This window comes from Lutjanus erythropterus, chromosome 5, assembly GCF_056507025.1.
Source record: "Lutjanus erythropterus isolate fLutEry1 chromosome 5, fLutEry1.hap2, whole genome shotgun sequence".
In the NCBI taxonomy this organism is placed as follows: Eukaryota; Metazoa; Chordata; class Actinopteri; order Lutjaniformes; family Lutjanidae; genus Lutjanus; species Lutjanus erythropterus.
Window position 1 is genome coordinate 10045798 of NC_139321.1, and position 24770 is coordinate 10070567.

Consider the following 24770-nt stretch of genomic DNA (forward strand, 5'->3'; position numbering starts at 1 on the left):
TTGTAGCAAATCTTTATTATGTTACTGCAGTCTGCAATCTAAAAATACACCCATTTTTTTTATGTATATATACATGTGGATTTCATCTGGTTGGTGTGTTACAGTTACATCTCAACAACACAGTCACAACAAACGTAACCAGAACTCAGGCTCCGTCTCCGAGGCTATTTGGAGATGACGTTGGTCGTCACGATCGTCTCACCGTGCTGGTTCTTGGCTTTACAGACGTACTTTCCAAAGTCGATGGTCTCCATGTCCTCTACGGTCATGACGCTCTGCGTGACCCGCGTGGTGTGGCCCGTCCCTCTGTTAACCAGCCTCCAGGACGTGCGGATGTGAACTGGACGGCGGTCCTACACAATAAAACAAACATAATTACTATGATTATATTATTTACTGGTGTCATTCATTGTGGTTTCTAAACAAGACCTCAGAAATTCCAATTAATGTGTGCAGAATTCACCTAAAATCTCAGTTTAACATGTGGTTGGACCAGCAGGATTTTGGATGCCAAATATGCAGTTTACACAAGTGTGATATGGAAACTCGAAACCTCTGGACTTTTCATCGAAGAGGGACACATCTCGTCTCAAGCATTTAAACTTTAAAGGTAGAATTAGTAGGATTTGTGTTTGTAAACGGCCCTGAAAGGAAGTTGATTGTTGTGTCTTTTTCTTAGGACGTCAATCACAGACATTTTGGGTTGGTAAAGTGCACAGAGTCTCTGTGTGGACGCCATCCACCTCTGTTGGGTCGTGGATGATGACGGACAGGGATTATTTTTGTATCAGTCCTTGCATTGTTTTTTGAGAAAATCCTCCATAGTTTGCCTTTAAAAATGAACAATATTTGTATATAAACCCACCTGTCTTTATGGTCTACCAGCTTGGTCTTTTGTGGAAACATTGGATAAAGTAAAGTATTTTTAATGTCTTGAAACGTGTTGGTCATAAAGAACAGCACTGTGATGACGTGGCTACTTACCTTCCACTGTAACAGATAAATAGGTTGAATTACATGCTTTTTAAAAATGATTTTTGCAAATCTATATAAAAAAAATATAAAATTGTGAGGAAATTATTATTATTATTAAGACAACAATAATTAATTACTACAATCTAGTTTTTAAAAATCAGTAAACAGCATAAGTGCAATTGTTTACTCACTGTGTAAACTGTTTTTAATACATTAAATGCTTATTATTATTAACCCCTGAAAAAGTCTTAACACCTCAGAGATCCACTGTCAGAAAACTTTTTATATTTTCTAACTGTTTGCATTAGTGTTCTTCTTTTTTCTATAGGGTTTAGTTTTGTTTAATTACAAAATGAATTCCTCTGTTGGGATAATTAAACTGAACTGACATGTATAAACACACGTTTCTGGCTGAAATAGGTTTGACTTTAGTTTTGAAGCCCGGCGTTCCTCTTACCTGACCAGGATAAATCCAGGTGAAGCTCACGTCCACCTCAGGCTCCCCCAGCACCGTGCAGGTCACATTGACGTTGTCGCCTCCTCTCACAGACTCCGGAGAAGTTTCAAGGCTCACAAATGGTGGTCCACTAGGAACTGTCAACGAGAGACGGTCAACAACATGAATGATGTCTGCCTCTGAAGCTTAGCTTAGTGGTGTTTTAAACGTTAAAGCTCCATCATCAGTCCAAACTTTATTTCTTTCTGTCTGCCAGGTTCATTTTACCTAAACTACACACAATTTCCATTTCATCAATCCAGACGGTGTTTCCATTTCAGCTGGCAAGAGTCCACATGGACTGAGCTCAGCAGTGAGGAGGAGGAGGCTTTGACAACCTTTTCCTGGACGCTGATGAAGCAAAATAACCAACATTTGATTCATGACTTTGTGGAAATGGCTCTCACAGTGGTTCTCTGCAGTTTCAATACAGTGACAAGCATTACGGTTCTGTTGGATATTTAAAGGCGCAGGAAAATGCACGCGAAGCAGCACCGCCATATGTGTGTGTGACTGAATGCGTCCCTACCCTCCACGTAGAGCAGCTGGTACTTGGTGGAGATCTGAGGGGTGCCCCTGGTCACAGCCTTGCAGTAGAAGACCCCCTGATGCTCCGGGCTGGGGTTCTGCAGGACGAAGCCCTTGGAGGGGTCGTAGGTCACCGCCGTCCCGTTGGCGGTGATCTCCTCCGGAGGGACCTCTCTGTGCAGGGACACCCTGGCCTGCGGGTCGGTCACACGGCAGGGGACCACAGCAGGCCTGTCCGGGCGCAGGTACACGATCTCAAAGTGGATGGCAGAGGGGACGAAGAGGTTCTCTCTGTCTGTCAGGGGTTTTAATGACATAATGAATAGTTAATAAAGTAGACAGAGCACTGAGGGAAAACAAGCTTTTAAAAGGAGTTATGTTTATGGCTTGATGGCTGATAATAGTTTGTAAAATGCAGATGAAATGCAGATGCTCTACAGCAGGGGTTCTCAAACTTTTTCATGTCAAGGACCCCCACAGTGGATCACATCAGACCATGGACCCCCAGTTTGAGAGGATTTTGTCCTAAGGAATCCTCTCTGAATATTTGTTGCTTTGTTTTGTATTTAGGTTCAGTAATAAAGGTAGTAAAGTTGGGTAATAAAGTCTTCAGTGTCGATCAAACTAGGATCACTACAAATTACAATCAATCAAAACGGTCAACTCTGTTTTTTTCCCTTGTTGTTCCGACTCCCAAAAGATGTGATGGAAGTTACAGTAATCTATTCCTCTTTTTGCTGGAGACTCCTTACAACCCTCTTCAAGGATCTGCTCTCGGAGCTGTGCAGTCAGTGCCTACATGTATCAGGTTGCACTGTCTGCAAACTTTAGAGGTTGTGTTCTGCTTTTAGCTCTGTTTTTGGTTTCCACCGACTCCTGAGGGAAATATCCAGCTGTTTCGCAGCTAAACGCTTCTCCATGTTCACCAGCTAGTAACTGAATTTGTCTGTCTGCCATTTGGTTGCAGGAAGCACCAACTGGTTTTGCTAAAAACAGCTGATGAGCTGTGAGACCGAACCAAAACAGTGAAGTTGTAGGCCGTAAAAACCAAAACAGTGAGCTGACAGACACTAAGACTGTCCACAGAGCTGAGAGGAACTGCATTATCAGGTTAATAATTCTATATAGGTTCATCAATCTGGGAAACACCTTTCACTTTACACATTTGATCCTTTGTTTATATAAAGATATTGATTAGAGCAGCTTTTAAGATATGTAATATATATATATATATAAAAAAAGCAATGTTGGCAGAGGAGAAACACCAACTAAATGTGGGCTCTTAACCTAAAAGTTTGTTCCTACTTCTGCATCATAATGCCTTATTACTGACCCTATAACTGATAATAAAGCATTAATAAATATAATGCGCTATAAAAGAAATGTTGAGAAAACTTTCAAGTCAAAATCAAAATCAAAATCAAATAAGGAAAATTTTCAAGGCAACTGTCTTCACCAGCTGAAGCTTAAACAAAGTTTTGCCAACCTATAATATTTTTTGGTTGAGATGATTTACTTTCCTCCTAAGAAAAAACATAATTAAAAGTTAGTAATTTAATATAATAACAAAAGATTATAGGTTGCCAGTATTTTTTCTTTTTGCTTATTTCAAAACAATTTGACTTAAACCTAAAAAAGTTAGTTAAGACAGTTTAACTTTTTTATAGTGTATATATTATAATAAATTATTAATCTCTGTTAATATCCCTTGCTGCTAATTTTAGAAAATACAAATGCAAAGCACCATGCACTCAGTATCTGATCACCTGTGAAATAGATGTATGAGACGTAGGTGCGTTCGTGGTCCTTCTCACACTCGGTGCCGTCACACACGATCACCCAGCAGCTGTAGGGCCCCGTGTCAGCAGCAGAGGGCGACGTCAGGATCAGCTGGCTGTACTTGTCACTCTGCTTGATGCTGCAGGCGGGAAAACGAAAATATAAGACTTTCACATTCACATCAGCTTACAGCAGCTCAGTCAGCTGACGTCTGCTTCCAGCACCTGAGGCGTGAGTCGTTGAAAGTGTCCAGGTAGGTGGGGTACGACCATCCGATGGAGTTGCCTTTGCAGCGCAGCTCCATGTTCTTCCCAGGAGTCAGAGAGGTGGTCTGGGCCAGGCGCACGAAGCGGCCCTTATCTAAAACCTGGGTCAACAGCGACTGGCCTTTCACTCCTACATCTTTTATTTTGGGGTGTCTCACCTTCACCCGTTTCCCCCCGGGCCGGATGCGGTTCTCTCCGACGTCTTTTCTCCGCTTGACTTGTTGGCAGGCACCTGGATACACAGAGGCACAGAGGGTCAGTTAGAGGGAAAAGAAGAGGGAGGGGAGCAAAAACTAAGTATCTGTTAGTGTACCGTGGCCAAATTCTGTACAGAAACAGCAGAGTTCGTGCTGGTGTTTGCTCATCTGGGTCCATATTACAGATCATTTCTTAACTGTTTGGTAACTATGGTAATTAGGCTTAGGACCCTTGACTTATATTACAAATGGACAAAATGACCAAACCTCAAAAGTGAAGCCAGAACATCCTGGTGGCTGGCTGCAGTATAGGTCATAAATCCCGCCTCCCCAGTGTTAACTAAACTAAAACATCAAACTTAATGTCAAAAAAATTTTTCCCAAAGATGGTTTCTGTCATTTTAGTATAAATAAAAATGTTAGAACCTGATTTTGAAGAAAAAAAAAAACGTTACAGGTGAACAGTTCCTAAGTCAAGGTTACTGTCCTACCTGAAGAGAGGAAATGTGTACTTCATAAACATCCTAACTTCTGAAAATCTTAAATAAACTCTCCTAACTTTAGGATAACCATTCAGCCGTCCTGACTTTCACTTTTCCACCTGTAGTGGTAGCTAACTTACGAACTAGCCAGTAGTAGTGTTTGCTAATAGTGGCCAGTGGTAGCATTTGTTAACATAAGCTAACTTGTTTAATTCGTATGGCTCCTCTTTTATTGCTGTTGCACAACGGATGGCAGATGCTGTGTCTGCTATCTTTGCCCATTCTCTGTCTTTTATCTCCTGAGTTAGCATTGTACATCTTTCCAAAAAGAACATTTTGATTTTTCTACAGATGTTACCAATACCTCTAACTCATCTGTCTTCGAGAGAAGTGTCTGCTGTTGTTTTTGCTACACTTTTGCTTCAGTAAAGTACAAGTAGTATCAGTTGCTAGGAGACAGACATAAAATTTGATGAGTGATGTTGGGTTGAGTATTCAGGATTTGATAAGATAGGATTCCAAAAGTTAGTTAGGATTTCCTTCTGTAATACGTCTTCTTGAGAAAAATGCTGTCTTAGACAGATAGGAAGTTTCTGTAACTCGGTCACTGTAGTGCTACTCTTCGTGTTTCCCCCAGCTGTGACAACAGCAGAACAGGAAGTGCGAAATCCTTGTTACTGGCACAAAATGTGCAGAACCCAGCCTGTCTTTCAGCTGTATTTCTCTGTGGGCATTTAACACATAAACCATTACAGATGAGAACAAAATGATCACTCTGGGGTTTGTTGTTCTGTTCTCCAGTGCAGCATTAATGAGAACTCCAAGGAAAGGTCAGCAGTAAAGGCCAGTTAATTAGAAACGCCTGCTGCATGCCTCAGATGCAGCTGGTTTGAGTTGTTCTGCAGAAATACTTTGCAAAATCTCAAACAACTCTAATGCAAACTTTTAAAATTCACATGCATGATGTAAAATTCATATATATCAAATGACTGACAAATGAATTACGTGTTTGTCTTTGCGAGACATGAGTAAGATGTAATTCTTTGGGAATACACCTCTGATTCTACACCTATCACAGAAACCGGACTCCCCAGCCAATATTTACACAACCTCAGATTATCTAATCCTCCCACTATTTCCAGGTTACTCTCCAAGCTCCCATGATGAAATGAGCAGTCATTTTTCTTCACTCATAAATCTTTGTGACATATGTGGAGATTTTACTCACCGTTGTGGAGCTCCACCCAGAGCAGTGCCAGGCAAAGCACAACCCAGAGCTTCATGGTGTTCTGATGGGATGGTCACAGGGGAGATCAGGGAGGTTTGGTGAGGAGCTCAGCAGAAACGGAGGTTAGGCTCTGAGCTTCGGCTCCAGCTACCCTGTTTAGATTTCCAGCTCCATCCTCCTCACAGACTGAGAGGAAAAGGGAAAATAACTTCAGAGCCCCTCTGTTTACTCCCTCTCCTTAGACCAAAGGAGCAGAAACACGTCCTGTGGAGCCCTCTGCAGGATCTGACAGTGAATCATAGTGCCGTTTAAAGGACAGGTTTGAGTTTCAAATCCATCTTAAAACACTACTTATACGAAAAAATTTTAATAGAAATCTGTGCAGCAGAACTTCTTCTTTCTGATCATTAATCTTATCATGACACATCAGATCTTAAAGGGTTTTAAAGGAGTAATAAGTAAAAAGTAACTTATTACACTTTCTGAGTAACTTGCTCAACACTGCTGCTTACACATTCATGCATCAGCATAATGTTATATATAATAATATATCAGTCACAGGGGACATTTTCCAGAGAACAAGTACTTTTGATATTGTGTGTGTGTGTGTGTGTGTGTGTGTGTGTGTGTGTGTGTGTGTGTGTGTGTGTGTGTGTGTGTGTGTGTATGTGTGTGTGTGTGAGAACAACTATAGCCCTTAAACAGTGCAATTACTTTGTGCAATAATTCAACTTGTGCAATAACTCTACTGTCCACTCTGTCATAAAACATTTCCATTTATGCTGATATATCTTTGTATCAAGATGCACATTCTGTAAATAATTCTTATTTTTCTTGTCTTCTTTTATTGTCATGTCTTATTCTATATCTCTACCTCTATTCTATTATTACTATAATATTATTACTATAATAATTGTATAATAACAGTATATTACTGTTTGAAAAAACAAAGAAAAAACATATTTTTACTGTATATATTCTTTTTTTATATATTATTAGCATTTTGTCTCTGTTTATATTTGGTAGTACTGTACATATTGTTATACACCTTGTTATATTTTTATGTTTTCTAATTGCACAATGCAATATATTTTTTCTATTCTTGAAAGGAGCATCTGTAACATGAACAATTTCCCCCCTGGATCAATAAAGTATTTCTGATTCTGATTTTGATCATTTGTAGACAATAGTTCTGTGCTATTACATAAGCAACAGTATTCTAGGTGGAGTATTTTTGCATTGTGGTACAGGTACATTTACTTGAGTAAACAATAGGAGAATTTCCAAAACTGTGAATTCATAAAGATTGAATTGGATCGTACCTTTTGGTCCAGTCTCACAGTTTAGGAGTTAGAAGTAAAAAATGGCCACATGGTGGCGCAATCTTCATTAAAAATGAACCAGTTCCTCTCTGACCTGCAGACTAACTTTCCAGCAGATTTCATTGAAATGTCTCTTTTTTTCAGATTTTCTGCTAACAGACATAAAAAAAAATGCATAAAATGAGACACCAAACACTGTTTTACTGGAAAATACATTTATTGCTTTTGTGCAGTTGGTAACTAGTGATACTACATCATGACATCACAGTTACGTCTATGAACTTTAACCTGCAACCTCACTGGAAGACTCTACACTGTTAATGTAGAGGTTCAGTATAGTAGAATATCTGTCTTTCTCCTGCAGAGACCAACTTTTAAATTTGTTCCACATTCATTTAAAACACTGAACTGCACACATCAGTCAACCCAATTAATCCATCAGCAGCATCCTGCAGCTTGTTTGTGTCTGACCTGTTGAAAAGTGAAGGATTTCTCCACATCGGCTGGTGTAAGACACTAAACAAGTTTCTCCTGTAAACCGGAGCTCACTGAGCTTTACAGTTCATAGTACAAGAAAGACACGGTGGCCCCTAAAAGCCCAGAGGAAAGAATGTGAGCGCTGAATCTTCATGCATCTTCAGCACGAACAGAAGCCTCCTCAAACTGGTTATAAAGCGACACAGACTCCAGTCTTTGTAGTGAGATACTGAAAACAAGACAGTAAACCTGGAACAATGCCCAGTTCATCTAAATTATGTAGCATTACAGACCTTTTAATACTTGTTTGATTAATTGTTTTCCTTCTTGTTAGGTGGCAAAGCAGTCTGGTTAAGAGATAATAATTTCATAAAGGTTACAGCATTTCTATTAACACCAACTGTATCAAAATGGCATAAAATATCAGACAAATTGGAAAACACAGCTGGTCAGCATCAGACAGAGTGAAAAAAGAAACTAGAAATACTTTTTTAGTCGAGTTCTGTATCAAACAACAATCTTCATATACAGATTGTAACAGTTCAAAGATAAAAGACACCCAAGCAAAAATTAAAAAAAAAAAAAAAAGTGAACCTGTGCTGAATAAAACCACCACAGCAGCTACAGGTAGCTCCAAAAACTACAGCGAAGATTGCTATGATCTGTTATGCAATACCCTACAGGAGCCTGAAACTTTACACCAGCACTTGGCCTACTTTCAGGACTCTGATATATACAGTAAACTGAGTCGACAAGTTAAGTGCCTACAAAACTATTTGACATAAACTATCTGACAGGCACCTTCATGACCGTTTTATACAGATGTCACAATGTCACATGCATGCATACAAAACAACTGAGACTTCATAAGCTCCGCCCCTTTTTACTCTCTGCTCAAATGACAGTTGAACAAGCTTGATACGTCGCTCAACTTCCTGCTTTCCTGTTTCCTGTGGATATACTATATGCTCAGCTCATCTATGTTCAAAAGAACCTATAAAAGCAACATATAATCACATCTTAAGTTTGCTAACATTAGCAAAACACTAGCTAATCTGTATTAATCACTAGCCAGCCAGTTAGCCAGTGTTTTGCTAGCATTAGTTAGCTAGGTAGCTGGCATTTTACACTCTGATTCTCAACTACGTCATTGCTATCGTTCTTTCAGCTGAATGCATGATAGTATATATTACTTGGTTAGTGACCATCAGTTGCTCGCTGCTTTTCAAGATGTATTGTGGGATACTTTGAGTATAGTATATAGTATTATAGGATATAATAATTCTCACTACACATTCAGACAACACAACAAAATGACAAACTATTTAGTGGACTGTGTAGTGAGAAGTAGCCTTTATGTTGATTTTGCAGGATACAGAGAAAGTTGACAGAGGTGCCAACTCTTATTGGAGCGCAGAGCAAAAAGGGGTGGAACTTAGGGGTCAGTTATGCTTAAAATAGCTCTAAAATATACCTCAACTTTATGATTGGTCCTTTCTCAGCACTGCACACTTATGCCAAAGAACAATGAGTGCTTTTATCACAAACTAACATTAATTTTAATACTAATGCATCATTGGTGTATCAAAATCTAATAACATACATTCCTCAAACGGATAACACAGATCTCTTTACAGTTAAAACCCCCCCTGTACAAACCTGCGTCAAATGTAAAAATGAGCAGAAAAAGACAAAAATGTGTGTCATGCACTAAGAAAAGCTTTGCTGCAGTCTTAGCATAGACTACTTCACTGTTAAAGGAAATGAACATCACTCTCCAGTGTGTTACCTGTCCTTTCAATTCTGCCTCCACGCTGTCCATAAAGCACAAAGTGACCTACAGGATCAGTGATAGAGCGGCTCCCCATCATGTGGCCGCTGATACAGAATACTGACGCTGCCTTCGCAGACTGAATGTGCTTGTGACCGAGGCACAAATGGTGAAGAGCTGCTGTGTGCTTTTACTCATCTGAGGCCTCACAGAGTCTGTGAATGAGCTGGTAAACTTTAACACTGGCTGGTCTTCTCCGGGCAGATGAAACGCTCCTGGTCTTTTCCTACCGCACCCATACCGATCTGCTTCTCCCTGCTGGTTTTGCTGTTGTGTTCCTGGGTGCTGCCGCCGTTTAAAGGATCCTGGAGAAGGCGCTGGCGCTCCACACTGTGCCACATGCCGTAGCCAAAGTAGATCAGGAAGCCTGAGAAAAGTGTTGGACAAGATATTTGGGGAAATATTGTAGGCATGCAACATAAATAACAGTTCAGATAGAAATTCAGGGTTTAGCTCTCATAAATGTCCACCAAAAATGTACTTACAGCCAGAGAACAATTAGCATAGCTTAGCATAAAGACTGGAAACAGGTGAAAACAGCTAGCCTGGCTCTGTCCAAAATCACAACAACAAAATCCACCTACCAGCACCTCTACAGTCATTAACATGTACGAAAACTGAAGCGTGAGACCATCGTGTCGCAGTGTTACAAGGTGGTTATGTGCCAAACTATCTCTTGGCCGGGAGCAGTGACTTCCTGAAGTCTCCAGTGGTTGCCTGGCAACTTCATGGTGAAGACAAGATGCCACACTTGAAAGAATTCCACATCAGGAACAGGATGGGAAGAAGACTGGGATTTGACTCCCATGTGAAGCTTGTTACTGACTTATTTTTAGACTTAGTTGACTTATTACCATCATTTTTTTCTGTTTTATGTTGCAGTCTGGTTAGGTTTAGGCACCAAACTACTTATTTAGTTTTAAGAAAAGATGATGGTTTTGGTTAAAATAGATTAACCACATATTAAAAAGCCTTTTCTGGCAGAAAGATATGAAGGCTAGCTTTCCCGTGTGAAAAGACAGCGGGGAGTCACTGCTCTCAGCCAAGAAAGAGTATCTTCGGACAGAACCAGGCCAGCTGTTTCCAGATGTCCAGTCTGTATGCTAAGCTACGCTAACCGTCTCTACACTAGCTTCATACTTAACATACACATGAAAGTGAGACTGATCTTCTAATCTAACTCTAACTTAATATTCGCAGTGGGTCATGGCAGGTTTCAACACTCACCCACAGCCATCCACACAGAGAAACGTATCCATGTATCTCCACTCAGCTGCACCATGAGGTAAATATTGACGTATATGCTCAGAATGGGCAGAAAAGGCAGAAGAGGGACCTGTGATGGCAACAAGCACACAAAAAAAGTATTTGTATAAGATACAGGACTTGGTATGATAACGGTGGACTTAATGAGCTGCTACGCACCATGAAGGAGACCTTCTTGCTGGTCTGAGGCTGCCTGCAGACCATGAAGATGCAGCCAAAGAAGATGAGGAGACACACGGTCAGCAACGCCAGGATCCACACTTCCATACCAAGGATGGAGCCGATGTGGTACGTGGTGAGATAGCTGAGCACGCACACTACCAGCACTGTGGTGTGAAAAAACACACTTAATACAATTATATCATGAAACTAGAAGAGTAGAAGCAGATGTCTGAGATGGTGAAGCACCTACTGCAAAGCCACCACGACCACCAGATACAAGCAGCAGAGATTTGTAAAGTTTTTAATAAAGTGATTTTTTATCATTAAACCTCAGTTTTCTTTAAGATTCATAAAACAGAGTGACGGTATTGCAAAAGAGTGCCACCTAAATGTAACATAATAAGGAAAAAAAATACTAATTCAGAGCATTTCGTTATTTATCTGGAACAATATAAGCAACCAGGCGTCTTACAGCGATACGATACATATCGAAATCTTTTTTTTGGGGGGGGGGGGGAATTGATAAAAGCTGAAATTCTGAAATTGTGGCTACACAGAAAGTAAATGTTTTGTCAGAGAGCTGATGAGATCGCTCCAGATAATTAAATTTAATACCAACAAGTGACCACTATCATGTTCAATTTCTTCACAAACCAAATGTAATGAAATTAAGCGAGTTACAGTTGATATTTGTAGTGAAGTCATCTGCATCTCTCAATACACACTGCATTTGTTTACTGGCCAGTCTTGAATGCATCACAGTGAAATACAGCAGCAGTCAATGAGGTACAATCAAGAAAAACAGGGATTTATTCATCTCATATCCTGTCTCATGTTTCTGGGTATGGAATCACTCTGCAGATGCTCTGGGTTTAAGATGAGTCAAAACTTTTTCGACTCATGCTTAAAGTCAAAATGTGGCCCTCAACAGACAGGATAAACCCTGTTTTCAGTCTAGCAGTTGATCAGTTACGTGAGGAGTGAGGAGTCTGCAGTCAGTATGAAACAGAGAAGTGAATAAAATACGTTTTTCAAGGTTTTCGTATAAACTTATGAATCACTGCAACCACTAGAGGTCCGTGAGCATACAGTCATTAATGTGCACAGAAAATGTAAGGCTGAAGGATCCAGTAGCATGTTAGATCAGCTGGCAGCAGAACAGACAGTACACTCATGCACCTGACCCGATGCACGGTAAGAATGACTTTCTGATAACCTGGCCTCACCGAGCACACAGATGGACATGTTGACCACACTGGAGGAATGCTCAGACGGTGAGACAGGTGGATGCAGGACTGTCTGCAGGGTGGAGCTGCCACCCTTCAGCATGTTAAGGTGGGACTCCGACTCCGTCAGGTCAGACTCGCCCCCCTCAGAGGACAGGTAGTCCCTCTCGCCGGCGCCTGCCCGCCGCTCCAGGGCTCCATCTGGCTGGTACCTTAACCACAGAGACATAAAGGCCACAAGACTGAATTTTACTTAAATTCAAAGCCACACTTCTGTAATCTGAAGCAAGATATTCAGTTTCTTCAGTGCTTCCACCTGTTTATATTAAGAATATCCCTTATACAAACAACTTTCATTGTGAAATAGTTTAAGTTGTAATTCATATAAATCCAGTTTAAACCAGGTAACAAGCACTGTGTCTCTTTCCTGCTGCTGTGTTGATGAGTAACCTGGGTGCAACCAGCAGAGGTGTACAGCACGTCCAGAGTTTAGCAAGTACAGAAAACTTAAGTAAACACCTTCATTCACTCAAGCAGCCACTTCACAGTCATACAAAGGGAGCATTCACAGCTCTTACATCACCGCGTGATGCAACAACATGAGCCGTATGTTACAGTGAAAGGCTAATCATACCTGTGGGCTTTTGGAAAAGCTATAAGTGAAGCCGTTTCACAATGTTGCACAAATAAGATTTCTTTTCTTTAGTTATTTATAAATGTACCCACCTGAGAATGAGTACACACACAGCAACCAGTGAGTAGGCCAGCAGAGTCCCGATGGACATCATGTCCACCAGCGCTTTGAGGTCAAACAGGAAAGCCATGATAGCTGGAGTAACCAAAAGAATAAATCAACACTTTCACCTTCACAAAAAACATGTATAAGAAATACTAGAGCAAAGATTTTTACAAAATACATGAAAACATTCATTTATACCCACATACACCTGCTTCCTTCAGATGCATCATACAACAAATGCACATGAACATGAAGAGATGCAAAATAAATCTCATGCAGACATGTTTTCACAACAAAAAAGACACAAAGGAGCTAAATGTTTCCCCAGGCTAACAGCTGTAATCATCTCCATATCGAGTGTCGTTTGATGTGAGATGCACGACGGGGTTCCCCTCTCTCGTATCTCAGCACCAGACTCCAGTATGGAGCTGATCTCAGCAGCTCAGTTCAAACACAGAGCGGCGGCGCGTCCACTGTTCCTCACAACATCGCATTAAAACAAAGATAACAAAGAAAGCTCCCCTGCCCAGTTCTACCAGTTGCTCAGTACACGGCCCGTGCTCCGGCTCTACATCTGCCCGTCACGTATGTACCCTGAGGGTCTCGGCCCCCTGAACACCTGAGCACAGCGAGCATGATGCAACAAGGTACTGTACCTGGGTCCTACTGAGCAGGAAAGCTTTAGAGGTTGACATTTTTAATATCGTATGAACACCACACCAGTCCTCAAAGGCCAACTGCTTGAATTTCTTCTTTACTTTATCATTAAAAGTAGAAGAATATCTAATTCAAGTACAGTCCAGTCATGTCTTTTCCAGTGGACCATCGAGGGACTTAACTTAAGAAAAAATATGAACCGTAGTCAATGGTAAGAGACAAAAATTGCAGAAAATTTACGTTTGATGATCATGAAAAGGCAAACGTGAAGTTAAAACCTGGAAACTTAACAGTGATGATGTGACCCTAATTAAACCATCAAGATATAAGTTTTCCCTCGTTTCCAGTCTTTGTGTTAAGATAAGCTCACCATCCCTGCGCTGTAGTTTCATATGTTGTTTGTTTGTTTGTGTAGAATGACACATTGTGGTTAAACTAGAGGAGAGGACTTATTTCTTGGTCCAGAACAGTGATTTCCTGTAGCTTCATATGTAGCATACAGACATGAGAATGGTCTACAGATCTATCAGAAGCTAATTCTCCTTTTCTTTATTCAGACAAGTGACTTAAAGCCAGGTGGACTGAAGTGGTGAACAAAGACACGTCTTAAAACTAAAAAATGTCCATAAACTTAAAAGCTATGATTAGACTTCACACTGCATGTTTTCAGTCTGAGGCTAATAGTCGCCCCTGGGGTAGTTAGCTTCTTTTCACACATACATTGTTAGCCCAGGGTCAACCTAAGCCCAAGGCTGTATCATTGTCTGTCAAAACGCGTGTCTGTTCTTTTTAACAGCTTTTTTGCCTGGTTTTGCTGCCTTCAAATAGAACTCATGGTTATGACATGGGAAGTTGTGCACTTGACTCATGACCTCATGAATGAGCTTTCAGAAGGTCGTGAATCCCACAAGACGGGAGCGTCCACATTCTTGTGAACACGGTAAACACGACCCCATTTGAAGGCAGCATGAGAATTCCTTTAGCCCTGGGATAAGTGCAGCGTGAAAAGCACTAATGATGTGTTTATCATTTTTTCACATGCTTTTGGAAACACCATCACCAAGTTCAACATGCAGTCACCACCAACACCACCCCAAGTCCACTACACATCCCTGCGATAGGCGAGTCCTCGTCTCAGGAGCTTACCCGCGGTGGTGCCTGCCGCCATGGTGGCAGCCACAGGCGACTGGCGCTTACTCACTTTGGACATAAAACTGAACAGAATACCGTCCCGCGCCATGGCAAAGAGAATGCGGGGCAGAGGGAACATGGAGCCCAACAGGCTAGGGAGAAGAGGGTTCATGGTTAAGTTGAGGGCGTTCTGGGGAAGAAAACATGACACCTGCACAACTGTGAGAGAACAACACGTGTATTTGGAGGGAAAACCTCCTTAAACTGGATAATTTAAAGCTGAAACCAAAGAACCAAATGATTATCTGCATCTGCATCTGCATCTGCATCTGCATCTTCGACCGTGTCTGTCACAGTTGATTGGTGGAGAAAGATTAGCAGGAGTGATCTCACTGGACTGTCCCCGGCTCTCACCTGCTACTACACCGGAGGTCATAGTGGCAATAAGTGGGGTCTTCGTCTTAGGATTGATTCGGGCTAAGACTTTGAAAAGCACCCCATCCTCAGCCATAGCATAGATTACACGAGGCATGGGGAAAATGGAGCCCAGCAGACTGCATGAGACAGCAGAGACATGCGAGACCAACACGTTAGTCAAGAGCCCCAAACACACACCAACACACACACACACACACACCAACACACACACGCACACACACACACACACACACACACACACATACACCTACAGTCACATGATCAAAGCTTCAGAGCATGATTAAAGTCAATGACCAAGTTTACATGCACAAAATATTCCAGTTTCTGCACTTTTTCTGAAAAAGACAATATTCCAATCTGCATATCTGATGAAAATGAATATTCTATTGATATTCCCGTTTGCATGCATCCATGTATACTCTGATTACGGAAAAATGGAACGGCTGGAGCTGCTTGAGACATTTTGCTTCTTAGGATATTATCAAAGTTTTCCACCAGTGGCGGACATGTTTGACCGTGCAAACACAGGCACACTCTTTCATTCTGCAAAGGTCGCCTTTGTAATATTTGTGCATAACCAAAAACTTGGTTTAAACCTATTTAAGTATTTCATGATGTTTAAAAGTAGAGATGACCATAAACAGGGAGGAGACCGTGTGTTGATTGTATATATGTTCAAAAACTGCTTCTAAAAACTGGATAATACCAGCATATCCCACATGTTTTAGGAATAAGGATTAATTCAGAATATCTAAACAGATATGACCCATATCAAATTTTGGAATATTGTCATATTCTGAATAATGGTGGAAGATTTGTGTGCATGTAAACATAGTCAGTGTCTTTCTTTCCTGTTGGCATTTATTCCATTGCATCATTTTCTTTCATTTATTTTCATCAACTTAAATGACTGGACTGCAATAGATTTGAACAGTCAAATTATTATGTTTTAAAGAGGTTACAGTCATTTTTCTCAGTTTTAAGAACTGGCTTTGAGTTGAATTTAAAGGGATTTTCGGGTCCCTTGAGTAATTACATTTCTCAGGAGTGTAAACATTTAGTCCAAAGATAAAAAAGTACCAGAATGTGTGTTAAAGCTTTTTCACAGCTGGTAGAAATTGTGAAACCATCTGCCAAAGGGCGAATGCCAAAGTAAACAGCCTAAACACTGCTTGCAGGCACTGACCTATCCAACATTTAATTGGTTCAAGTCAGATTTGATAATATGCACATGAATGCAGATCATGGGATAAGTTAGTGACTGACATCCACAAGGATTTGTTGATGTAAAACTGATGCAAACCATCAGGGAAGGAAGACAGAATTAAGTCACACCAATATGTTGTTCTGGGAAAAACTAGCCCACCTTATCCATGTATTTTACTTATAAATATTATATAATAAAGACATGCAGATATGTGGAAACAGAGAGAATTAAGCACTGCACCCACTGCGCCCTGTTAAGCAACAGCAATCAATCCAATAACAAGACAGACACGAGATATGTGGTCATCATTTTTGACCAGATCTCATTCACCATTATCACCAATTTATAGCGTGCATCATTATTATAAATTCAGCTGACACAAATACAGTAAATCTAACATCTAAATGCTTTCGTTGTGCTTTTCGTATTGATATTTTGTCCTCAACTTATTTTACAAAAGCAAATCCACTGAATACCTGGTAGAGAGGGCACACAGCGAGCCCGCAGCGACCACATATTTGGCTGGACCCCAGCCAACATATTCAAAGGCCATGGGCAGAGGGCTCTTCTCATCCAGCAGGTAGTAGGGCATCATCAGCGTGAGCGCAGCTGACACACCAAAGTACGCCAGGAAACACACGGTGAGCGACACCACGATGCCGATGGGAATGGCTCTCTGAGGGTTCTTCACCTCCTCGCCTGCCGCACACAGACACTCAGATATCTTTACATTGAGCTTTGATTAAATGAAATCACGCCAAATCACATCCCATCAATGTTTGCGCAACAAAAGTATAAACACAACACTGTTCTGGCTCGCATTTTTTTGTGAGTTCAAGTTAAAAGCTCTTCTATGCATGCAAAAGGTTTATTTCTCACAAATTTGTTGAGTTCATGTTAGTGAGCACCTTGCCAAGATAATCCATCCACCTGCCAGGTTTGGCATCTGGAGATGCTCATTAAGCAGCAGGATTATTGCACAGGTCTGTTTGAGACTGGCCACAATAAAAGGCCAGTCTGAAATGTGCTGTTTGATCTCCCTAACCATTTTTTCCCCAGGAGGGCATGAACTACCCTACTCTGCTTCTGATTGGCTAGTGCTCATTGCCTTTGTTGTTTGGGGTGGTGAGGTTTAGGCCTGAGGAGTGATTAGTTAGGTTTAGGTGAAGAATATCAGGGTAAAGCAAGGCACACTTCTGCAATAATCCTCTATATGCCACACCTGTCAGGTGGATGGATTATGGAAATTTGTGAAAAAAAACTGAAAAAGAAATACACTTTTTGTGTGCACAGAAGAAGTCTAAGATCTTTTACTTCAACCCGTGAAGAATGGGAGCAAAATCAAAAATTGTGTATTTATATTTTTGATGAGTGTGGTTGCATTAACTACCTGTAGTTGCAATGCAGTCAAATCCAACAAAAGCGTAAAAGCAGGTGGCAGCTCCAGCTAACGTCCCACTGAAGCCGTAGGGCAAAAATCCTCCAACTCCATAATCACTGCTCACGTTGGCTGTCACTGACAAGTTCCTGAAACATGGTAACGGTCATTTAATAACTATATTTGCGGTTAAAAATGTGGGTGACATGATGATGTGAGGACTGCTGGTGTGCTGAATGCACAAACACAAACACACTAGAACTTCAGGGATTTGGATTTGTGAACAACACAGACAAATGAATAAATTACCTTCTAACTATGGTGACATTGATGAGGGACTCCTCAGTTATCTTCCAGTTGTGTGCGTCTCCTTTGACAAAGCCGGAGATGATGACGAACAAGAGTACGAGCACGTTGATTGAAGTGAAGACTTTATTGACCCAGGCGGACTCTTTCACCCCGAACGACAGGAGTCCTGGGAGGAGCAAAAGGGCATCAGAGGTCAGTTCAGTCATATGAGGTTTGTTCTACTTTGAAATGCCAGCAATGCTTTCATCTGTTTGTGCCCAATGGTTTGGTATCTTTGCACACATCATCAGTTTTTTTTTTTCTTTATTAATTATTAATCATTATCATCAAGTTGGGTTCCGGGTTCTGTTCCATTCAGGTCACAACTCAATATACATAGTCACACAGGTCTAGTGTTTTTAGACACTTTAGACACAATATATCTTTAAGTTTTTGCCCTGATGATGACATTAGCTGAAAAGTCTTGGAGGAGGATCACAGAAGTTATTACGATTTAACCTGGGGAGAATAACAGGTGAAGTTTAAAGGCTGTCTGACTGTGTGAAAATGTTATAAAAATATATTAATAAAAGAAATTTGTTTAATGATTTATGGTGCTAAAGACTACAGCAACACAGAAAGATTCACAAAACAGGAGCTAATCTTTTTTTTGCATTTTGTTTTGCTTTCATGGACAGATATTGCATAAATTCTACATCTGTGGTCCATAAAAACAACGAAACACTGGTGGATTGTTTGCGGGTCACGTTGACCTAATGTGATCATTTCACTGGCAGGCCGAAGGATGCAACACACGATAAAGTTTTCAGTTTCGGCCCGAGGATCATAAAGGTGGAATTTGACCAAAATATGTCCAGTTCCAATCCCTGGATTGTCATAAATCTGACCACGGGAAATTGATGGAGTTCTCTCCAAGTGACCAAAAGCTACTGACGATACTAAACCCCTCAGCTGTTACAGTGGAGCTTCTCAGTGGCCTGAGGTTGTAAAGAAACCGGTCCTGCACCGAGCAGTTCCCAGCTGTGATTATATGTGACTGTGGGAAAGAGAAGCAGGGTGCTGCTGAAAACTAGCAAGACGATAGGGAGATCTTCATAAAGGAAGGGGTGAATGCGGCTCCCGGTGGACTGCCCTGCCCTATTAAACACTTATCACACAGTGTCCTGCCATCTCTTTATTGGATTATGCCAGCTGTGTCTCATCAAAGTTGCCTGTTTTAAATAAAATGTACGCATCTTAATTTCCGTTCTTTCTCCATGGACCCTGGGCATGCATGTTACGACTCTCAGCCTTTATTTGCCGCCTCACCAGAGAGCAGCAGTATCAGGCAGACGGCAAAGAAGTCGGGGTACTGAGCCAAGCCGGGAGAGTTCATGCTGAAGTAGGTTTTACAGAATATCTCGATGTGTCCTCCAATCATTTCATCAAAAGTGCCGCTCCAGGCCCTGGCAACTGAGGAGGTACCTGTGAGAAACCAATAAACAGAGAGAATAAGAATCAGTATCCTCTTTAAATAACACGCACTTTGAAGTAGAGCCTGACCAACGTGGTATTTTTGAGATCTTAGAGGGGAAAAAATCCACCCATGTACCAATATGGTGGCTGATAAAGTGAATATTTGAGCTGGAATGAAAATAGACTTTTTCTTTGCGCATTGTGCAGCAATTTTGCACCAATACGGCCATGCAAATGTACACAGAAGGCTATGAAACAGTCTCAGTTTATCACTGATGTAGCTACATGGCCAAAGTAAGTTAATGAGACCATATGCGAGAAAATCAGCCGGATTCTCCTTCAAATCAGATGAAACAGGCCTGTGTTTACATTTTCCCAGCCAAAGTTACAGTGACTAGTACATTAGTCAGTTAAAAGGAAACACTTCCTCTTTTGTCTGCAGGGGCCTTAAAAATCCACAAAATATGATGGCAGCTTTAAATAAAGAATAAATGAATAAAATAAACACCTAAATAAACATCAGTACTATTTAAACACTGCCAGTCAGGGGCAGGTTGTAAAACAAGAAGCACAGTATCCTGACATCTGACATCTACATCTGTCAGGAAGCTCCTCGTCACCACTAATGGTCCCTGTTGTGCTAAATCAAAATCACTTCAAGCATTGTTTTATGCATGACATGTTCAGCAGAAAAAAACTTCCACGCCGATACGATATATCTGTGATAGGCCTGTACCGATATATCGGACGAGCTCGTCTCTATCTTACCAATCACGTAGGAGAGAATGAGGTTCCAGCCAGTGATGAAGGCCCAGATCTCTCCCACGGTCACGTAGCTATAAAGGTAAGCAGAGCCGGTCTTGGGGACGCGTGCGCCAAACTCAGCATAGCACAGGCCGGCCATGACGGAGGCCAGGGCAGCAATTAGGAAGGAGATGACAATGCTTGGGCCCGAGTCGCCCTTGGCCACCTCGCCAGCCAAGACGTAGACGCCGGCGCCCAGGGTGCTGCCCACCCCGAGGGCGATGAGGTCGACGGTTCCCAGGCAGCGGCACAGCTTTGAGTCCTCCAGGCTGCTCAGGTCAACCACTTTCCTGCGCACCAGGGAGCGGCCGAACGACAGAACCTGCTCCAGCATGTTGACACCTGCTGACAGAAGGAAAGAGAGAAGAAAAGAGTGAAAATACCTGTGCAGCTCAAGTCTGACCTGATTTACTGTGTGAAAAAAAAACCCTCAGAAACCTTTTACTTCCAGTCAGGGCATGAACTTAAATAACAGTTTGAACTGGATAAAACTGGTTAAAGAGACAGTCCAACCCAAAATATGAGAAAGCATATTTCACCTCTTACCTGTAGTGTTTTTTATCAGTCTAGATTGTATTGGCGTGAGCTGCAGAGTTTTGGAGATGTTTGCCCTCTTTCCAATAAACTGGGACTAAATGTCACTCACTTTGTGGCGCTCAAAGTGACAAAATAATCCATTTGAAAAATTTGTAATCATGACCTGATTACTCAAGATAATCCATAGACCTTGTTGTGAGCAGTTTCATGGAATAGTTTCATAGAACATAGTAGATTCTACAACTGAAAGAAAGTTGTTACCACATAAAACTTCTCACAATATCTGTGGATTATCTTGAGTAACCAGGTTATGATTTCTGGAGAGAGACATTGCTGTTTAGTTGTATTTTTTATGGCGCAGAGACATGCATAAATAAGAAATATTATTTGAAAAAATCTTAACGAGTCGCGGCGCAAGAGAGGGGAAAAATATCAGGTAGTAGATCTCACCCAGTCATTACTACTATTCTTTACCTCCACATCAGTGTTTGCACTTTTTAAACATTCAACAGGAGGTACAAGAATTGTTAAACCACAGGTCAGGTACGTGAACACAATGCATTTTAACTCCACCTGCTTCATGTACAGCTTGTTCTCTTGACAAAAAAATGCTGAAAATTCAGTTGCATAACATGTGAGGATGAAACAAAGGTGGCGCGATGACGAGAGGGATATTAACTCTACACGCTATGACGCGCACTTTAGGAATGCCGCCAAATCCTATGGCCCTGTTAAGTTCATACAGTAGCGTCCCATTAAAGTCTATTGTTTGGGGTTATGGTGCAAATCTAAGCGCTCAAAGAGCTGCATTCATAAGGGGTTCATGAATGCACCACTATGACACAATAACGACATTCCAGTATCTCTCTTTACTAATTACTTTAAAAAGAACATAAAAAGACAAACGGCAGCGTCTTCTTTGTTTTCATTGTCTCATCTCTAAAAATGTCTCTTTCCATTAGTCAGACAGCTGGGATCCCCTGCCTAAAATATTTGCATGAATGCAATATGATAAAAGAGGAGTGAAATATTCCCGCCGCGCAATGAATAGTTCCTAGCTTGCTTTTGAAGTTGAGGCTTCTTCTTAGAACTGACACTTTGCTTATCTTTACCGTAAATTAACACTGACGACCGTCCAAATATGCGTTGATTTCCATTTCAGTGTGCCTTTTTAGACCAAGAGAAATGAGTTTTGGATGTGACAGCTCATTAACATCACAATGAGGGCTATTTTACAGCGTCACCAAGAATACAGTGGATGACAAGTTTTCAGATTCAGATTCTGACAAGTGGAAATTCAGTTTTGGAAACTGAAAATACAGATTGCAGTCATTTGTGCACAATTAGCCTGCATCCAAGGGTACAATTTATGATTATTTTCACTGTCAATGAATCTGTTGATTATCTATGGATTAATCAATGAGTTTAAGAAAATTGTGAAAAATGCTGATCAGAGTCCAACAAAATGTCCTCAAATGGCCTGTTTTGTCCACAACTCAGTTTGCCGTCACAGAGGACTAAAGAAACAAGAAAAATGTCACATTTAAGAAGGCAGAATTAAAGAATTTTGGCTTCTCTTTCTTTAAATATTACTCAGACCAATTACTGATTTATCAAAATAGTTGACAATCATTAATAGTGGACAACCAATCGATCAATCAACTCATTGTTGCAGCTCTACATCCATGATTATTCACTAGGTCATGTGTATTGTACATTGGACAGTGACAGCAACATCTAGGTCATATCTTAAACTGAACATGTTGAAATTCTCTGCAAAGACTGCCAGTTCACAAACAACACAGCTGCTGCAAAACCTTCACTCATAGATGCTATCATGAGTCATTCTAAATTCTTGCAGAATTTCTGTGATCTACGTTACATTTGGTCCACTCCCAAGAGACATGTACCTACCTGTCAGAGTGACACTGTGTGGATATGATGAGTCTGAGATGAGACACAGAAAAGAAAAGCCTGTTTAGAAGTGTCTGTGCTTTTCTTCCACAGCAGATCAGCTGCACATTAAGCACAGGTAAAAGTCAAATAACATCCACCGATCCCATGAACGGCTGCTTTGAAATTCTCCTTCAGCACTCTGCTCAACACTCATTCATATGCTGGCATGTACACTGTGCAGAGCGGTGCTTTTACGCCTCCCCTCTGTCTGTCCCCAGTGTTTCTTCATAGGATATGCACTCATATGCCTCCAGTCCCGCCACGGCCAGGGGAGTGACGTCCCGTGAGCGGGGAGGCAAGAGGGGGGAGGAGGGAAGCTCAGGGAATTAGGGTCGGGGGTGTGTGTGTGTGTGTGTGTGTAGGGGGGGGCGTTTCACCTCCATGCCTGAGGTTTGGGGGAGTTAAACTCTGTGGAGACAACATAAGCTCTCATCCTGGGATCACACAGCAGGACAGAGAGGAGAAAAGAAGAAATCTTTGAGGTAGAATTAGTGATTTCTAATGCACACTCAGGTCAAATAGATCCCAGCTGCCCAGATGCTTACTGACTACTGATAAATGGTTAGGCAACTGGCATTGACAAACATTGAGGCAGACACTTGTGTTTACCCAGCGCAGCCCACAGGAGTGCTGCTAAAAGCATGGGTGCTGATTGGTCAATGAAGGGTGGACAAGCTACAGTACTGGCGGGTTAAGTCCTCCTAATGGAAGACAGGTATTGCTCAATGTTCGCTGAGCTGAGCTATTGGACCCATGGACATTACAAAATCAATAACACAGCTCACTGTGGTACACCACCAGAAGCCTGGCATCTCAACTTGAGTTACAAGTCTGAGCTCTTGGAGGGAATGAAAAGTCGAATTTTTCCATCAAACACTGCCTGCAAATTACAACTAAGTTTGAGTTTGCAGTGGAGGAAATTTGTGCCAGGACCAGCTCAAACCAGCTTGAGACATCAGTGGGAAGGTGGCAGCTGGCTGTTAGAAACACCGTCCAATCCACAGACCAGAGATTCCATGGCATGACAACAGCCAGCTCTCTCTCAGTTTGACCATCCAGCCACTAAACCTTGGCTACAGCGGCTGATTATCTGACCTGCATGTTGATGAGAAAAGCCAATGCTGGGCAGACTGGAGACACCACTGTTAATGCTGGCTGTTTGCCTTGAACACACACACACACGCACATTTATCACGAAAACGGACCTAAATAAATTCTGATTCAACACAAATACAGCCAACAGTTTGCACCAACAAGACAATATGTCTCCCGTCAAATGACTGAGAGGCTTGAAACTTAGAAAAATAATAATTTTCTACAATGTCATGCTACAGCAAACTTTGCTCTTCACGGTTTAACAAAGTGTTGTTGTGCACAGAGGAACAAAATGCAGTGAATTTATGAATCTGGTGAATCAGGTACTCAGATCGTTACACTAATTACAAAAACAAACAACAACAACAAAAACATAGGCTATTTATTATTATCAATATCATATAACAGTACACGTTGCTGGGTATTTACTGTCATATGAACTACACTATATCTGGAAGCACCTTTTTGTATAACGATTTATTGATTAGCTCATTGGAGGTCTAATATGGAAGATTTATGGGGATCCGTTGGTACAATATGGCAGAAACTGAATAGAAATTGCATAATAAAAGTATGTTTTCGGCAGCATACAATCACGTGAAAATAAGAATCATGTTTTCATTGCTTGAAAATTATATCTACAGAGGGTTCAAGTTTTTTTCCACAGAAGATGTTGCACCGCTTTGTTTCTACTAAAGCCAAACCAATATATCAGTCAGCCGGTTGACATAATGCAGATATTTATATATTTATTTATTTTACTCCCTAATATCAGTATTAGCGTCAGCCTAAAAAAAATCCAGTATCAGTCAGGCTCTCGTTTCTACAG

General features: G+C 41.2%; 2 protein-coding genes across 2 annotated transcripts; both read right to left on the minus strand.

Annotated features, from left to right (window-relative positions):
* On the minus strand, positions 1 to 6157 carry pdgfrl (platelet-derived growth factor receptor-like). Its single transcript, XM_084718735.1, has 6 exons — positions 5952 to 6157; positions 4003 to 4276; positions 3766 to 3917; positions 2001 to 2294; positions 1433 to 1569; positions 1 to 353 (listed from the first exon to the last, which is right to left on the minus strand). Exons 1-6 carry the CDS (start codon positions 6004 to 6006, stop codon positions 165 to 167), a joined length of 1101 nt encoding a protein of 366 aa, XP_084574861.1. The 5' UTR covers positions 6007 to 6157; the 3' UTR covers positions 1 to 164.
* A 2921-nt stretch (positions 6158 to 9078) lies between these two features.
* slc7a2 (solute carrier family 7 member 2) lies at positions 9079 to 23064 on the minus strand. The gene is made up of 12 exons (XM_084718736.1): positions 22805 to 23064; positions 20318 to 20695; positions 19403 to 19558; positions 18095 to 18260; positions 17798 to 17934; positions 16884 to 17106; positions 15177 to 15316; positions 12962 to 13064; positions 12236 to 12447; positions 11007 to 11173; positions 10809 to 10917; positions 9079 to 9948 (listed from the first exon to the last, which is right to left on the minus strand). The coding sequence occupies exons 2-12, from the start codon at positions 20685 to 20687 to the stop codon at positions 9758 to 9760; spliced, it is 1974 nt and encodes a 657-aa protein (XP_084574862.1). The 5' UTR covers positions 20688 to 20695; positions 22805 to 23064; the 3' UTR covers positions 9079 to 9757.
* Between the last annotated feature and the right edge of the window lie 1706 nt (positions 23065 to 24770).